Consider the following 12,098-nt stretch of genomic DNA (forward strand, 5'->3'; position numbering starts at 1 on the left):
CACACAGTGTAAGAGATTATGTCCAACCACCAATGTCCCACCCTGACAATCTTCATCCACTACTATATTTTCCACATTGGATTCCACTGTTGGTGTAAAGTATCCTAAACTGTTAACTTGTTCAAAATGTACATTGTTGGAAATAATTTAAAAACTTCAATACCTCAAAAATGAATTTTCTATTGGTGGAACTTGCCCGTACTCAAAATCTCATGTTGGGTTTTCTTATTTGAGGAACCCGTCTTCACAGTCTAAAATCTGGCATTCTATATATGATTGCTGGACATTATTCTGATCAAAGACAGATTCAAAGCTTTCACAAACTAATTCATAGCAGCTATATCATAGGTAAGACAGTGGGTTGTCATAACAGAGGCTAAGATATCATTTAGTCCAGAAATGTAAAAGAAATGGTCAAATAATTTGGTATAGATGGGTTTGAGACAGAATTGAGACAGAATTTAGGGGTTCTCAATATGTTTAAAAAATGTGGTAGGTGAAAAATCTGGGCTTTAGTGGGGAGTAAGGCTGCATTCGAATATGGAAACATCAAAATTAACCAAAGAGCTTACTGAAGGGGAAGGTATGGGTGCACGTTCTTTGTATACAGACAGCTGCACAACATTTTTTTGCCCTGAGAGTATATTACCAGTTTGATTCTATTTGATGAGACTTATTTGTATTTAGATGCCATTTTTAAATATCTTCAATTAAGGGTTTATTTTGGTGTTTTTCAGAAAGGAGTCATTGCTTATCTTTCTTGTGGATTGTCAACAATCACATAAGGGTCATATTGCACATATATATAATTACTTAAACTGTTAAATAAATTGCAGAAACATCAGGAAATTTCTTCTAAATGGTCAAAAGACCAATGATTTGTATTTATACATAAAATGGGAAGAGAGCCTCTCGATACATTTTAATTTCGAAGAGTTAAATATTATTCAATATCACAGCCCTGAGTGATAATAAATCAACTCATAAAATATGAGTGAAAATAAACAATGCAATAATTTGACATGCAGCTGGTTTCACGTCTTAACACATTGCCATTGATTGGAAGACTAATGGTAGACAATGTTTGAACATGTAGGTGAAATTGAAGAAAGAAACATGGCACCTGCACTTTCATTTGCATTATTTAATTATTGTCAACAGTGATCAACATTAACTCTATTATATTTTTCTTTTTATGGATGTTAGTTGTCCCTTGTACCCAAAAATGGAGAGCAGAGGATCCCCTCTGCCCCAATTATCACAGCCTGGTTGTTTGCTTGGCATTTTTAATTTATTACAAATGTAGAGGGCAAATGAAGAATTATTAACATTTGGAGGCTGCAAGAAACACTTAACCACCTGGAATAAGAATCTTTGGATAGAAGAAATTGAATGTAAGAAAATGGTATGGGATTTGTTTTATTTTCATACACTACAGATTTTAATAAAGGCATAAAGTTTAATAGACTATGAGCCTGATTTAGATTTCATGGACGTGTTACTCCATCACAACACAGTGACGGATATCCTGTCTGCCAAAATATAAATCCCATTGTATCCTATGGGATTTATATTTCGGCGGATGGGATATATGTCACTACTGTGACAGAGTAACCCATCCAAGAGATCTAAATCAGGCTCTTAGTCTATTAAACGTTATGCCTGTATTCATATCTATCATCTGTGAATAATAAATCCCATACCATTGTCTTATATTTAATTTATTCTAACCAAAAATTCCTATTCCAGATGGTTAAGTAATTATTATTGCAGCATGATGTGTAACGCTATATATATATATATATTTTGTTTTTAATTTCAGTACTTTTGCTACCCCTAGAAAAAAGAACCATGTCATCAGGAACACAGAGTGGACCTCATCTTTCAAGCACAAGAGTGCGATGGGAAGCAGAGTCCAGAAAATAATTCATTTTTAATTGTGCTGAAATAAGAAGAATATGTGTAAAGAAGAATCATGAGCTGGATAATGGGAACTCATTTTGGAGTCTCAGTAAAAATTACTAATGGCCAGCAATGATGAAGGAAACAACTGAGAAAAAGATCTTCCACAGCACTGTGAAAGTGTATATAGTACATTATTGGTAGCATATCACATTCTTACATAAATATGTGTAGATTTTTTTGCCACTATCATTCCATATTATTTGGAAACCCGTATACTATATAAGGTTCTGTAATATTTTTTATTTTTAAAAAAAAACTTTTTTACTACTCAAATTACAGAGATGAGAAAACACAATTTCTAGAGAACATGACAGGATTTGGTTTACTGTCACATTTATAGGGTGTATCGATTAGAAATCATCTAAAAGAATTGCTGCAGCATGTATAGTATGAATGTAGATCTTAGCTGACCAGTGTTTTCCCCTTCAATTGTATAATACAACAACATCTGAGTGAGTAATGTAGTGAAATAAAGTATGGGCAGGGGTGAGCGTGTAAATGAGTCATTGAATGCGATTTCATGATAACATTGTATCTATAAAATAAGAAATTGTACTTACCGAAGGGCCCGGGGGTCCCGGTGGACCTGGAACCTCAGTGCTGCAAGTGCAGGGAGGGGCAACAGCAGGGCATGTCTCCTCATCCCGCTAAAAAAAAAGTTTGTAGTAGATTGATGTTGTGATGTTAAAGACAGCGTAAACACACTGAATGGCAAGAAGAATTCCAAAATGGCCACCCCAGGTAAGAATAATATATATCAGTATCCAAAGTGGACTTTAAAAAAACCCACTGATTTTGAAATAGGACAGTCTGCCTCTGAAACCTATTCAGCATTCTCAAAGCAAGAAAGGACACCATTGAACTTCTTAGCGCTCTTTTACGAACAGTTGTGGTTCTTCTTCACAAAGTTCTAAATGGATGGGGTTTGTATTGCCCTCTCCAGGCACTACACTTCCTTGGACGGTGTAAACCTGAAGAAGACCCTTTTATAGTGATGATCCCTTGCTCACTGGAACAAGGGAACAGCCATTTTGCTTGAAAGCTCCTAGGGGTGGAATAGCTATGGGAATTCTGCTTCCTTGACAGTAATCCAAAATACAGCTTTTGTGGGCCCTGGCATTACTTTTCCCCTGCTACATAGAGTATCTGTGCTTCGGGGTGTAGGTGAGGGGGCCTTCTATATTGAGTCAAAATCAAAGAGCAAAATATTGGCTGAAGTTCATCAATATCACTCTTGGGCAGGCCAGACAGATGCAATATTAAACTTCCAAAAATTCTAAAATGTGTGGCATGTACACCTTTCTGTAAGTGCATGGAGTGCTGCTGGCAGAGTGGTAGTGCCATGCAAAGCCAGATTTAGAACATTTTTCTATGTTCATCTATGGATTTATGCCCACTTAAAGAAAAGGCTGACAACATTTGCAACACTTGCATGCAACATGTACTTCAAACCCCAAAATCAACCTTACTGAGTTTCAGTGAAGTTTCATGAATCGGGTTTGGACCTAGTTGATGAGAAGCTTACTCGTGGCCCAAGAAAGCAAAAGAGGCAAATGAAGGCTTGAGAACTGGTCCACAGAACTTCCCAGGCAGGCTTTAGGAGTGTTGTTCTTGTCGACTGACGTAAGCTGGGTTTGTTTCATTACATCTATCAATCTGCCTTTATTGAACTCATTCACCTCACTGCTGGTCACTGCTTGTTCACTGAAATACGTACCTCTGCAGGGAGGTCACAGCAGCCATTCTCTTCTGGGAAATCAGCACTACAGACAATCAGGAAGGACTGGAGCTGAAACTGAAAGAAAGAAGAATGGAGGTCAGTCACCATGGTCACACGCCAAGGATGGGGATCTGAGGTACTGGATCATACAAGAGAATAATTTCCCTATCAATGACCTAACACACAATTACAGTCGCAAACATTGTCATTTCAGAGGCCTGTCGAAGCAGGTGATACTGCTTTGCAAAGTGGACACAACTCTTGACGGATATCCCGTCCTCCTTATAACAAGTGTCAGAGGATATAATACACCTGTAATAAGGTAGACAGGCTATCCGCCACATTTGTGACAGAGTAACCCATCTGCCAAACTTTACATCAGGCTATAAATTCTTTAACCGCATCGCTGCAGGCGATATTTTCCTCCTGTGCTTGGCCCCTATGAAAATGGGTGTGGTCGTGACGGAACCATTCCTTCATCAGCACAGCCCAACCGTGACTGATGACGGAATGGTTCCATCACAAGCATCAAGGGGTTAACAAGAATGGAAGACAGTGCTAAAAGATTTCCTAAATTGTAGGCCCACCTTTGTGGTCAAAGCAATAATCGGGCGGCCAATGCTCAAACTTGAGGTATATCATGGAGTATATTGAAGAGCGGTACGCCACGGTGACCATGGGTTGCCATGGCCAGACTCGACGTACCCAGCATGTCATGATGGAGAAAGTAATGTGTTAATGTTTATGGAACTGGATGCTGATGGCAGGCTGTAGCGTAGCGGCCTGAACACAATGCTGTAGAGAGTGACTAACTGGATAATTGCCTCAGACAGCTTGAAACCAAAGTGATTCAAAGAGTTCATTTCATAAAGCCCTTATTTGTTGACAATTGTTTTTCTTTCTTGGTGAAGCGTGAGGTATCAATTTACATAATCTGATCCTTGCTGGAATAAAATTATTCACCATCGGAGGCACTGCAGAATTTGAGAAACTCTCAACCGCCAAGCCCTCAAAGCAATTAGAAGTAACTGACAACCATACACAAAATGTATGAAATAAATTGATAGAGGCACATTTCAACATACAAATGAACGATGAAGACGAGCAATACATATTAGCTGGCTTTCAAAGTACGAGGAGGGCATTTGAAAGGTGAGGTGACGCAAGCAAGGTCTAGGTGGAAGAATTTTGTCTTCGAAAAACCTATGCATTAGAGGGTATGTCCATGTTTATGGAGACAATCAATTATTTTACTGAGATAATGACTGGTTTATGGATAAAATTGATTATTTTACAGAGAACATGAGATTTTTGCAAAGTGAATGACATGTTTACCCAAACCTAGAATGAACTATTTCTAGAGGGAAAGAACTGTTTACAAGGAGAATAACTGTTTACAAAGAAAACCCAGAGAATGAAAAAATTATGGGAATAAGCTTTTCACAGAGAATAAAAAGTTAGCAGCGAGAATGGCTTGTTTACAGAGCAAGAGTGTGTTCATAGAGCGCTTGACATGTTTACATAGAAGATAATGTTTTATGAAAGAGGCATTAGAAGCTACAGGTAAAAAAAACTACAGAACTTTCTCTAGTATCAAAGACATTTCTTACAAGTCAAAGAAGCCCCTTCAGGAACATGTATACAACTACCTACAGAATATAAGCCCTGGTGATTTTCATAGTTAGTATTTAGCAGAGATACTTTTCACTTTATATTGTTTACCTACATAAAAAAACTAGCGATGCATTATTATTTTGTGCCTTTCTACAAAAACCTAAAAAACATAGTATTGAAGAGAACATGCATTATTGTTAAGAAACAAACCGCCCACAGAGCCCTAGAGCAATGGCTTTCGACAAAACCAAAATAAAGCAATATAGATTTTGCTTCATTTAATCACAGTGAGGAGTTTGTTCAAGCTGAGCACAGCAGGCCCACTAGAATTTAATTGTAAAAATGGATGGGTGGACAGATATTGCCAGGTCCACCTGCCTCAGTGGCGGCTCCTCTATCATGGCAGAGGAGCGTCACCCCACTTCCTGGCTCAGAGCCGGCAAATGTTAATTAAAACGATGCTCGTGCATCGTTTTAATTTACATTTGCCGGCTCTTAGCCAGCGCAGCTGGGAGGGGCGAGGCGAGGTATGGAAGGGGGGAGGAGGAGAGTTAGCGCACTCCACTCCCTAAGTGCACACATGTGTTTTGGCCGGGTGTCTCAGGCCGACCAAAACACACATGCGCACTTTGAGCAGCAGGGCTGGAGAATTGCCCCAGACTCCCTGGTCTGAGCGGCGTGTCTTTTCTGCTTGCTCAGACCAATCCCCGCATTGGACAGGGAGTCTGTCCCAGGGGCTGCTGGGACCAGAAAGCACGAAGAGGAGAGGCGTGCGAGGAGACGCGACGCTGGAGCGACCGTTGGCAAAAGATATGTTTTATTCTTTTTTTATATTAAATTTAGTCCACACCCAGCGACACCTACCACGTGACCCCACAGCCCTTCCTTTATGGTGGCCGCTGCTGCTGCCTTTAGCCTTCCTTCTGGTACCCTGAGTGACCTGAGGACAATACATGTTGCTCTAAAGCTATGTTGTTTGTAACTGTTTCACAACAGGAATTAAAAACACTTTCCAAAAGGCGGCGCAGATAAAACGTAAATATTAAGTTTGCCTCATGCCTCCGCTATCAAGAGGTTGTAGAGATTTCTGGGTAATTTTGCATGTACTTTACATCATCTACAAAACATTCAGCTGCACCGCCAAAGGCTGTGATGAAAGGTACGCTGAAGAGGAATCTGACGCCGACAATGTCAATAGTTCAATGCCCGATCTTGGGTCTGATTCTCAAAAGAACACAAACTTTGATTATTTGGCGACCAATCTGCACTTTTCTGGTGCATCAGATGCTTGAAGCCCTTACACCTCGAATGGCTTTTGACGCTAACAGTTCCAATCCTCATGCTTCATGAATATTAATGAGGCAGGCACTCACTCGCGACTCATAGTAAAACGTTTGTAATGATGGGATGGAGACCTCTATCCATACATTTGAAACCTCATTGTACCAGCACTATGATCTCTGCCCTTGTCAAGTTCCAAAATAAGTGGCACATTGTTATTCAGATACCATAAACAAAATGCAGTATTCTATGGGGCCACTGCCTCACCTCCCATGTCCCCAGCTAGCACAAGCAGAAAATAAGCAGACAATTTTGCATAGCTTTTACCTTGTGAAATCTTAGTCTCTGCTATTGGCATGTGCTAACCGGTCCAGGGAAGGCATGGCTTGGCAGTTCGGGCTGGACTGTTCCCATGAGGCACAGGGTCAGACTGATTAAACCCAGATCAGTTGATTGGGGGTGAGTGCTTGTATTGTCAACGCTCCGTCCATCATTTCCTTTGGTTTTTCTTTGTTCGCCCTAAGTTGGCAGGGTATGCTCAGACGTGAGTCCCTTGCTCACTTTGCCACTGGATTCAAGCAAGCCGGGCTGAAGAAGGCTGAAATGCCAGAAACCGGTCCTCGGAAGCTTGTTTCCGGTCCAGGGAAGGCATGGCTTGGCAGTTCGGGCTGGACTGTTCCCATGAGGCACAGGGTCAGACTGATTTGCATATGGCCATGTCTGAACTGGGGTGGCAGAGTGGGCTAAAGAACGGTGATGGATTAAACCCAGATCAGTGACTGGGGGTGAGTGCTTGTATTGTCAACGCTCCGTCCATCATTTCCCTTGGTTTTTCTTTGTTCGCCCTAAGTTGGCAGGGTATGCTCAGACTTGAGTCCCTTGCTCACTTTGCCACTGGATTCAAGCAAGCCGGGCTGAAGAAGGCTGAAATGCCAGAAACTGGTCCTCAGTAGCTTGTTTCCGGTCCAGGGAAGGCATGGCTTGGCAGTTCGGGCTGTACTGTTCCCATGAGGCACAGGGTCAGACTGATTTGCATATGGCCATGTCTGAACTGGGGTGGTGGAGTGAGCTAAAGAATGATGATGGATTAAACCCAGATCAGATCGTCTACGCTCCGTCCATCATTTCCTTTGGTTTTTCTATGTGCTAACCATTCCCTGTGTTACAACTGCAAAAAACATGTCAAGGCATTTGAGTACACCTTTGTGATCATCAATTTTGAGGGAAGACCCTTTGCCTTCATTTTCTGATGTGATTCTCAGTGTGTTACAATGAGTGTTTTTCAATTAGTAAAAGTCATTGCCAACAGTAGAGCACTTTGTGCATTGCAGTTTCAGACTTGCATTCACAAAGTCACTTGCACTGACTTTACTAATGCAAAGGGCTTTGAGAAGCAGAAGTCTGTTGCAGTAGAAGATTGTAGAGCAAAGAAAAAGCCCCATCTCAGCCCCTTTCTCTTGGTGGAGTGGACCGGGTGACTATTACTTACACTATGTATTCAACACTCAACCCCCCTCCGTATAATGCCCCTGTTCCTTTTCTCCTTGCTTTAACTGAAGAGCCCAATCCTAACAAACACTGAGGTTCACTCTATGAGCTGGGGCAACCATTCCTCAGGCTGCAGGGAGTGATCCTACCTGGCAGCAGATTTTTTGTGTCGCTCTAGGTAGACACTCGGGCTAGAATTCCCACCTACCTCTGCGTGTAGTCTTAGCATAAATAGACCAGCCTGGTCAGAAGGGTGATAGACAGGTAGGCTGATGGAGTCTAAGAGTGACACCCCAAAATTCAGACTTACCAATTTGTTCTATATTCCTTAAGATAAAATAAATGCAAGCTTCCCTGTCATAAGGTGCTGTGGTAGAGCATCGCTGCTCCAGAGACTCGTACAGCACAGTCATAGGACAGAACTTCAAATAAGCTCTCAAGGGGACAACATAAGATGCAGAGCCACAGGAAGAGCAGAACTCAAAATAAGCAGTACCACCTCAGTGGCTCCTCTATCATTTCCATATTTCAGGAGCCTCTTAGTTGTGCTCTTACAAGCGCTATAGGAAGTGCCTTGAAGACCACCGCCCACCTGGGGAGCGCGGTCAACTGACCATGAAGGAGTGGTGAAATGTAAATGTAAATGTAAAATACTTGTAAAGCGCACAGCTGCCCCAGCAACGGGGCGTCCCAGCGCTGTATAACGCTGTGGAACCCTTCCTGGCTCTCCCTGTGAGATGCCCCTCCTGGGCACCCCCAAGGTGAAGCCAGGCATCCCAGTGTTGTAGGGGCCGTTGTGGAGATTGAGCAAGCTATTGCCCAGAGTTGCAGCGTGGGACCCATGATTAGAGTAGGCGCTGAGGCGAGAATTATCGAGTCCGCAGACATGAGCCCAAGACCCTGCCGCGTCGGGCATTGATCCCTGGTCCCAGGCCTGACCTCTGCTTCAGAGTCTGCCGCTTCTAACCAGTGAGCCACACTTCTCCACAAAAAAATGGAGGATGCTGCCCATGAGGCGAGTCTGGATGCATCTTATAGGCTTCTCCAAAAAGTAGCTCATGAGCTACTGGCAACTCTTCAGCTACCTGTAAGTAGCACTCATGTGCAACCTGAATAAAAAATTAGAAGCTTTTGCTATTTAATTAATATAAGTATACCAAAATTGAAAAGTGTGTATTCGAGATGAACATTTTCCTATTTCTAGAACCAATATGTTGATATCTGGAAAGCATTGATTGAATTTCCACAATATGTTTAAAGCTGATATTTGACTGATACATCATGTGGCTTTATGAAGATGTATTAATAATGTTATTACATTGGTGCCAAGGGCACTGCAGCGATCGTCATTACTTATTACCCATGTAAGACATTCGACGTTGGCAAAGCCTTTTTTACATTAATGGTGACAACCCTACCTGATGCACTGACGGGATCACTCCGGATAAACTTGTATGGGGTGGTCACTAATGTAATATTATCTGATGTTTTCACTACTACAACTTAATTTTATTAGCTTGGGATGGTTTTCATTGATCATCAGTAGCTCTTATTATAGAAAAGTTGAGGGACCCCTACTCTTGATGCCTCAGTCTTATGACCAGAAAGTTAAACATAAATCTCAAATTGCAAAGGAGTTCAATTGCATGTAACATTTAAACAAAATCGAAAAGCTGGCTTACACTGAGAGACAGAGGAGGTGACTTTCATAAAACATATAACTGGATATTCCGAAAACACTCATGTACCAGAGGTACCATTTCAGAAAATTGTAGTCAGAATATCATCTAACTTAAATATCTTCTGCAAAAATAATGCTTCATTGGAGTTTATTACAAAGTGGCTCCTTTTTAGGTGTTCACTATCAGTATTTCCTATTTATTTATTTTTTAGATTAATCAGCTGGTAATTTTGAACTCTAACCACGGAACAGTGCTATCCAGTGCCCAGTTTATGTGTTCTTACCCTTAAACCATGTAAAAATTGGCTTAAATCCTGATTGGCACATTTCCTTTTCCTACAAGGCCATAGTAAATGGTGCAGAAGTGCACGCATGGCATGGGAAGTTAAATGACACTTGTAGACTCCAGCACCTATTGTGCCATCCACTAGAGTGGCAGTGAAAACATGGCCTGGGGCCTACCCTGTATATGCTGACAGCAGCAGCTCAAACCCCACTGCATAGGCCTGTCAAAGTCACACTTTTGAAATAAGCCACTCTGAAGTGCACCTTGCTGCCCACAAAGTAGGTTGCATAATATTTGAGTGTTTCAAGTATAACTGTAGAAAAGGCAGATTCCCCTAGTAAATAACCTACAATCGACACTGTCACTGGTCAGTCTGGAACAGAAACATAGGGCAACTCAAAGTATAGATGATATACTTTAATCTATAACTTTTGACCTGTAACAGCTACAGACAACATTCACAGACTTATTTTTATATTTAATCAAAATCCAGTCACAAGGGCGTAGCAAAGCAATTTTAAGCGGAGGTGCATGGGACAGACTAAATTGTTCTACAGACCTTCTTAAATTTTATCTCTGGCTTGCAGGTCACTGCAAGGTAGAAGGAAATATCTATAAATTATAGAGATACAATGTGAAATAGGGAAGGGGTGAATGAGTTCAAAAAAGCTTAATATGGTGATAGAATGTAAGAGAAATGTTTTGAATATAAAAGAAAAAATATTTAGAGACAAGTACAATGAAATCACTTGAAGGAATGGAGAGAAAATAAATATGGAAGGAAGGAGAGATGGGCAGAAAGGGAAAAAGAATGGGAGGAGGAAGAAAAGAATGAATCTTGGAGAAAGGGGCAGCAGGAAGAAACAAAGAAATAAAAAATGGGAGGAGAGAAAAAAAAGCTGAAAATAGAATGAAATATTGGAAAAAACTGAGAAATGGGTTGGAGGTCATGGCAATAAAATAAAGAATTAGCAAATGGAAGGAATTCAAGAAGAAAGAGACATGAGAATAGGGGCAAAGGAAGTACAGGAAATGATAAAAAGGAGGGAACAAGAATGCGAGAATGGGACTAAGCAAAGAAAATATGGAAAGCAGGAAGAAAAATGTAACTTTAATATAAAGGACATGGAGCTCAAAAGACATGTGAAAGAAGGATGGACAGAACAAAAGAAAGATGGGAAAACAGAATGAAAAGGGAAGAAATAAATGAATACAAAGTAGGAACGAAAGATGGAGAGAAAAAGGGGCAACAATGGCCACTATCACTTAATAAAACGGGCTGGGGTTGCTCACTTTGTTTGGACATTTCATTCCATGTGGCTCAAAGTGGGGTGTATTTTCCTTTTTCTGGCTACTCCCTTGAATCTAATGGAACAGTTAGAACATTAAGAAATATACTGGAATTGTTTAAAAAGCTACCCTTACCTTGCCTGAATCTGATGAAGGATAATTTGCATTAACTCTCCAGCAACTGCTTAACTTTTACTTGGTCTAAATTGCTGTTAAAGAGCAGTGAAAACTGGTCCAAGAGCAGAGAGACTAGTCTGGAAGTGGGGAGGTGTTACGACTCCCAGGTAGAAAGGCCAGTTGTGGTGGGCCTGGAACTAAATTTACTTCAAAGGGGCCCTGGCATAAGCAAATGTTAAATAACACATGTAAATGCCTCAGCCTTTGTCCGTAGGTAGGCTGGCACAATAATCAATGGGAAAAAATCTACCCCAAAAACTTGTTTTGAGGGACCCCAGTAGAGAAAGACTGTTCATTACACAGGTTATACCTCTGGGTTGGCACACAAGCTCTGCACGTGAGAAGAATGGTTGCCCCATCTTGGATTTTGAGAGTTAGTGGCACAGTTGGACTGTCTGCAACAGGGCGAAAAAGAACTGCTGAAAAATGAGTAGAGTTGCCCCTGCTAACTTTTACTCCATTGGTTAGGGAGTGCACAGAATCACTCCCACCCACTAGCTGGTGCCAGGCATGAAAGGTGGGCTACAAGGTATGTCCACAGAACGGATGTATGTCGTTACAACGCATACTTTTACAACGCATACCTTTACAATGCA

General features: G+C 41.2%; 1 protein-coding gene across 2 annotated transcripts in view; it reads right to left on the reverse strand.

The window, feature by feature from the left end:
• The window catches only part of COL20A1 (collagen type XX alpha 1 chain), a 491,294-nt gene that overhangs the window by 106,212 nt on the left and 372,984 nt on the right, over positions 1-12,098 (reverse strand). For both annotated transcript variants that reach the window (XM_086932816.1, XM_086932817.1), the window contains exons 29-30: positions 3,683-3,760; positions 2,526-2,612 (exon numbers count right to left, since the gene is read on the reverse strand). In XM_086932816.1, the coding sequence (XP_086788942.1) occupies positions 2,526-2,612; positions 3,683-3,760 (165 nt within the window). The remainder of the gene's footprint in view (positions 1-2,525; positions 2,613-3,682; positions 3,761-12,098) is intronic.

The sequence above is a fragment of the Lissotriton vulgaris genome, chromosome 7 (assembly GCF_964263255.1).
Source record: "Lissotriton vulgaris chromosome 7, aLisVul1.2, whole genome shotgun sequence".
NCBI classification, from domain to species: Eukaryota; Metazoa; Chordata; class Amphibia; order Caudata; family Salamandridae; genus Lissotriton; species Lissotriton vulgaris.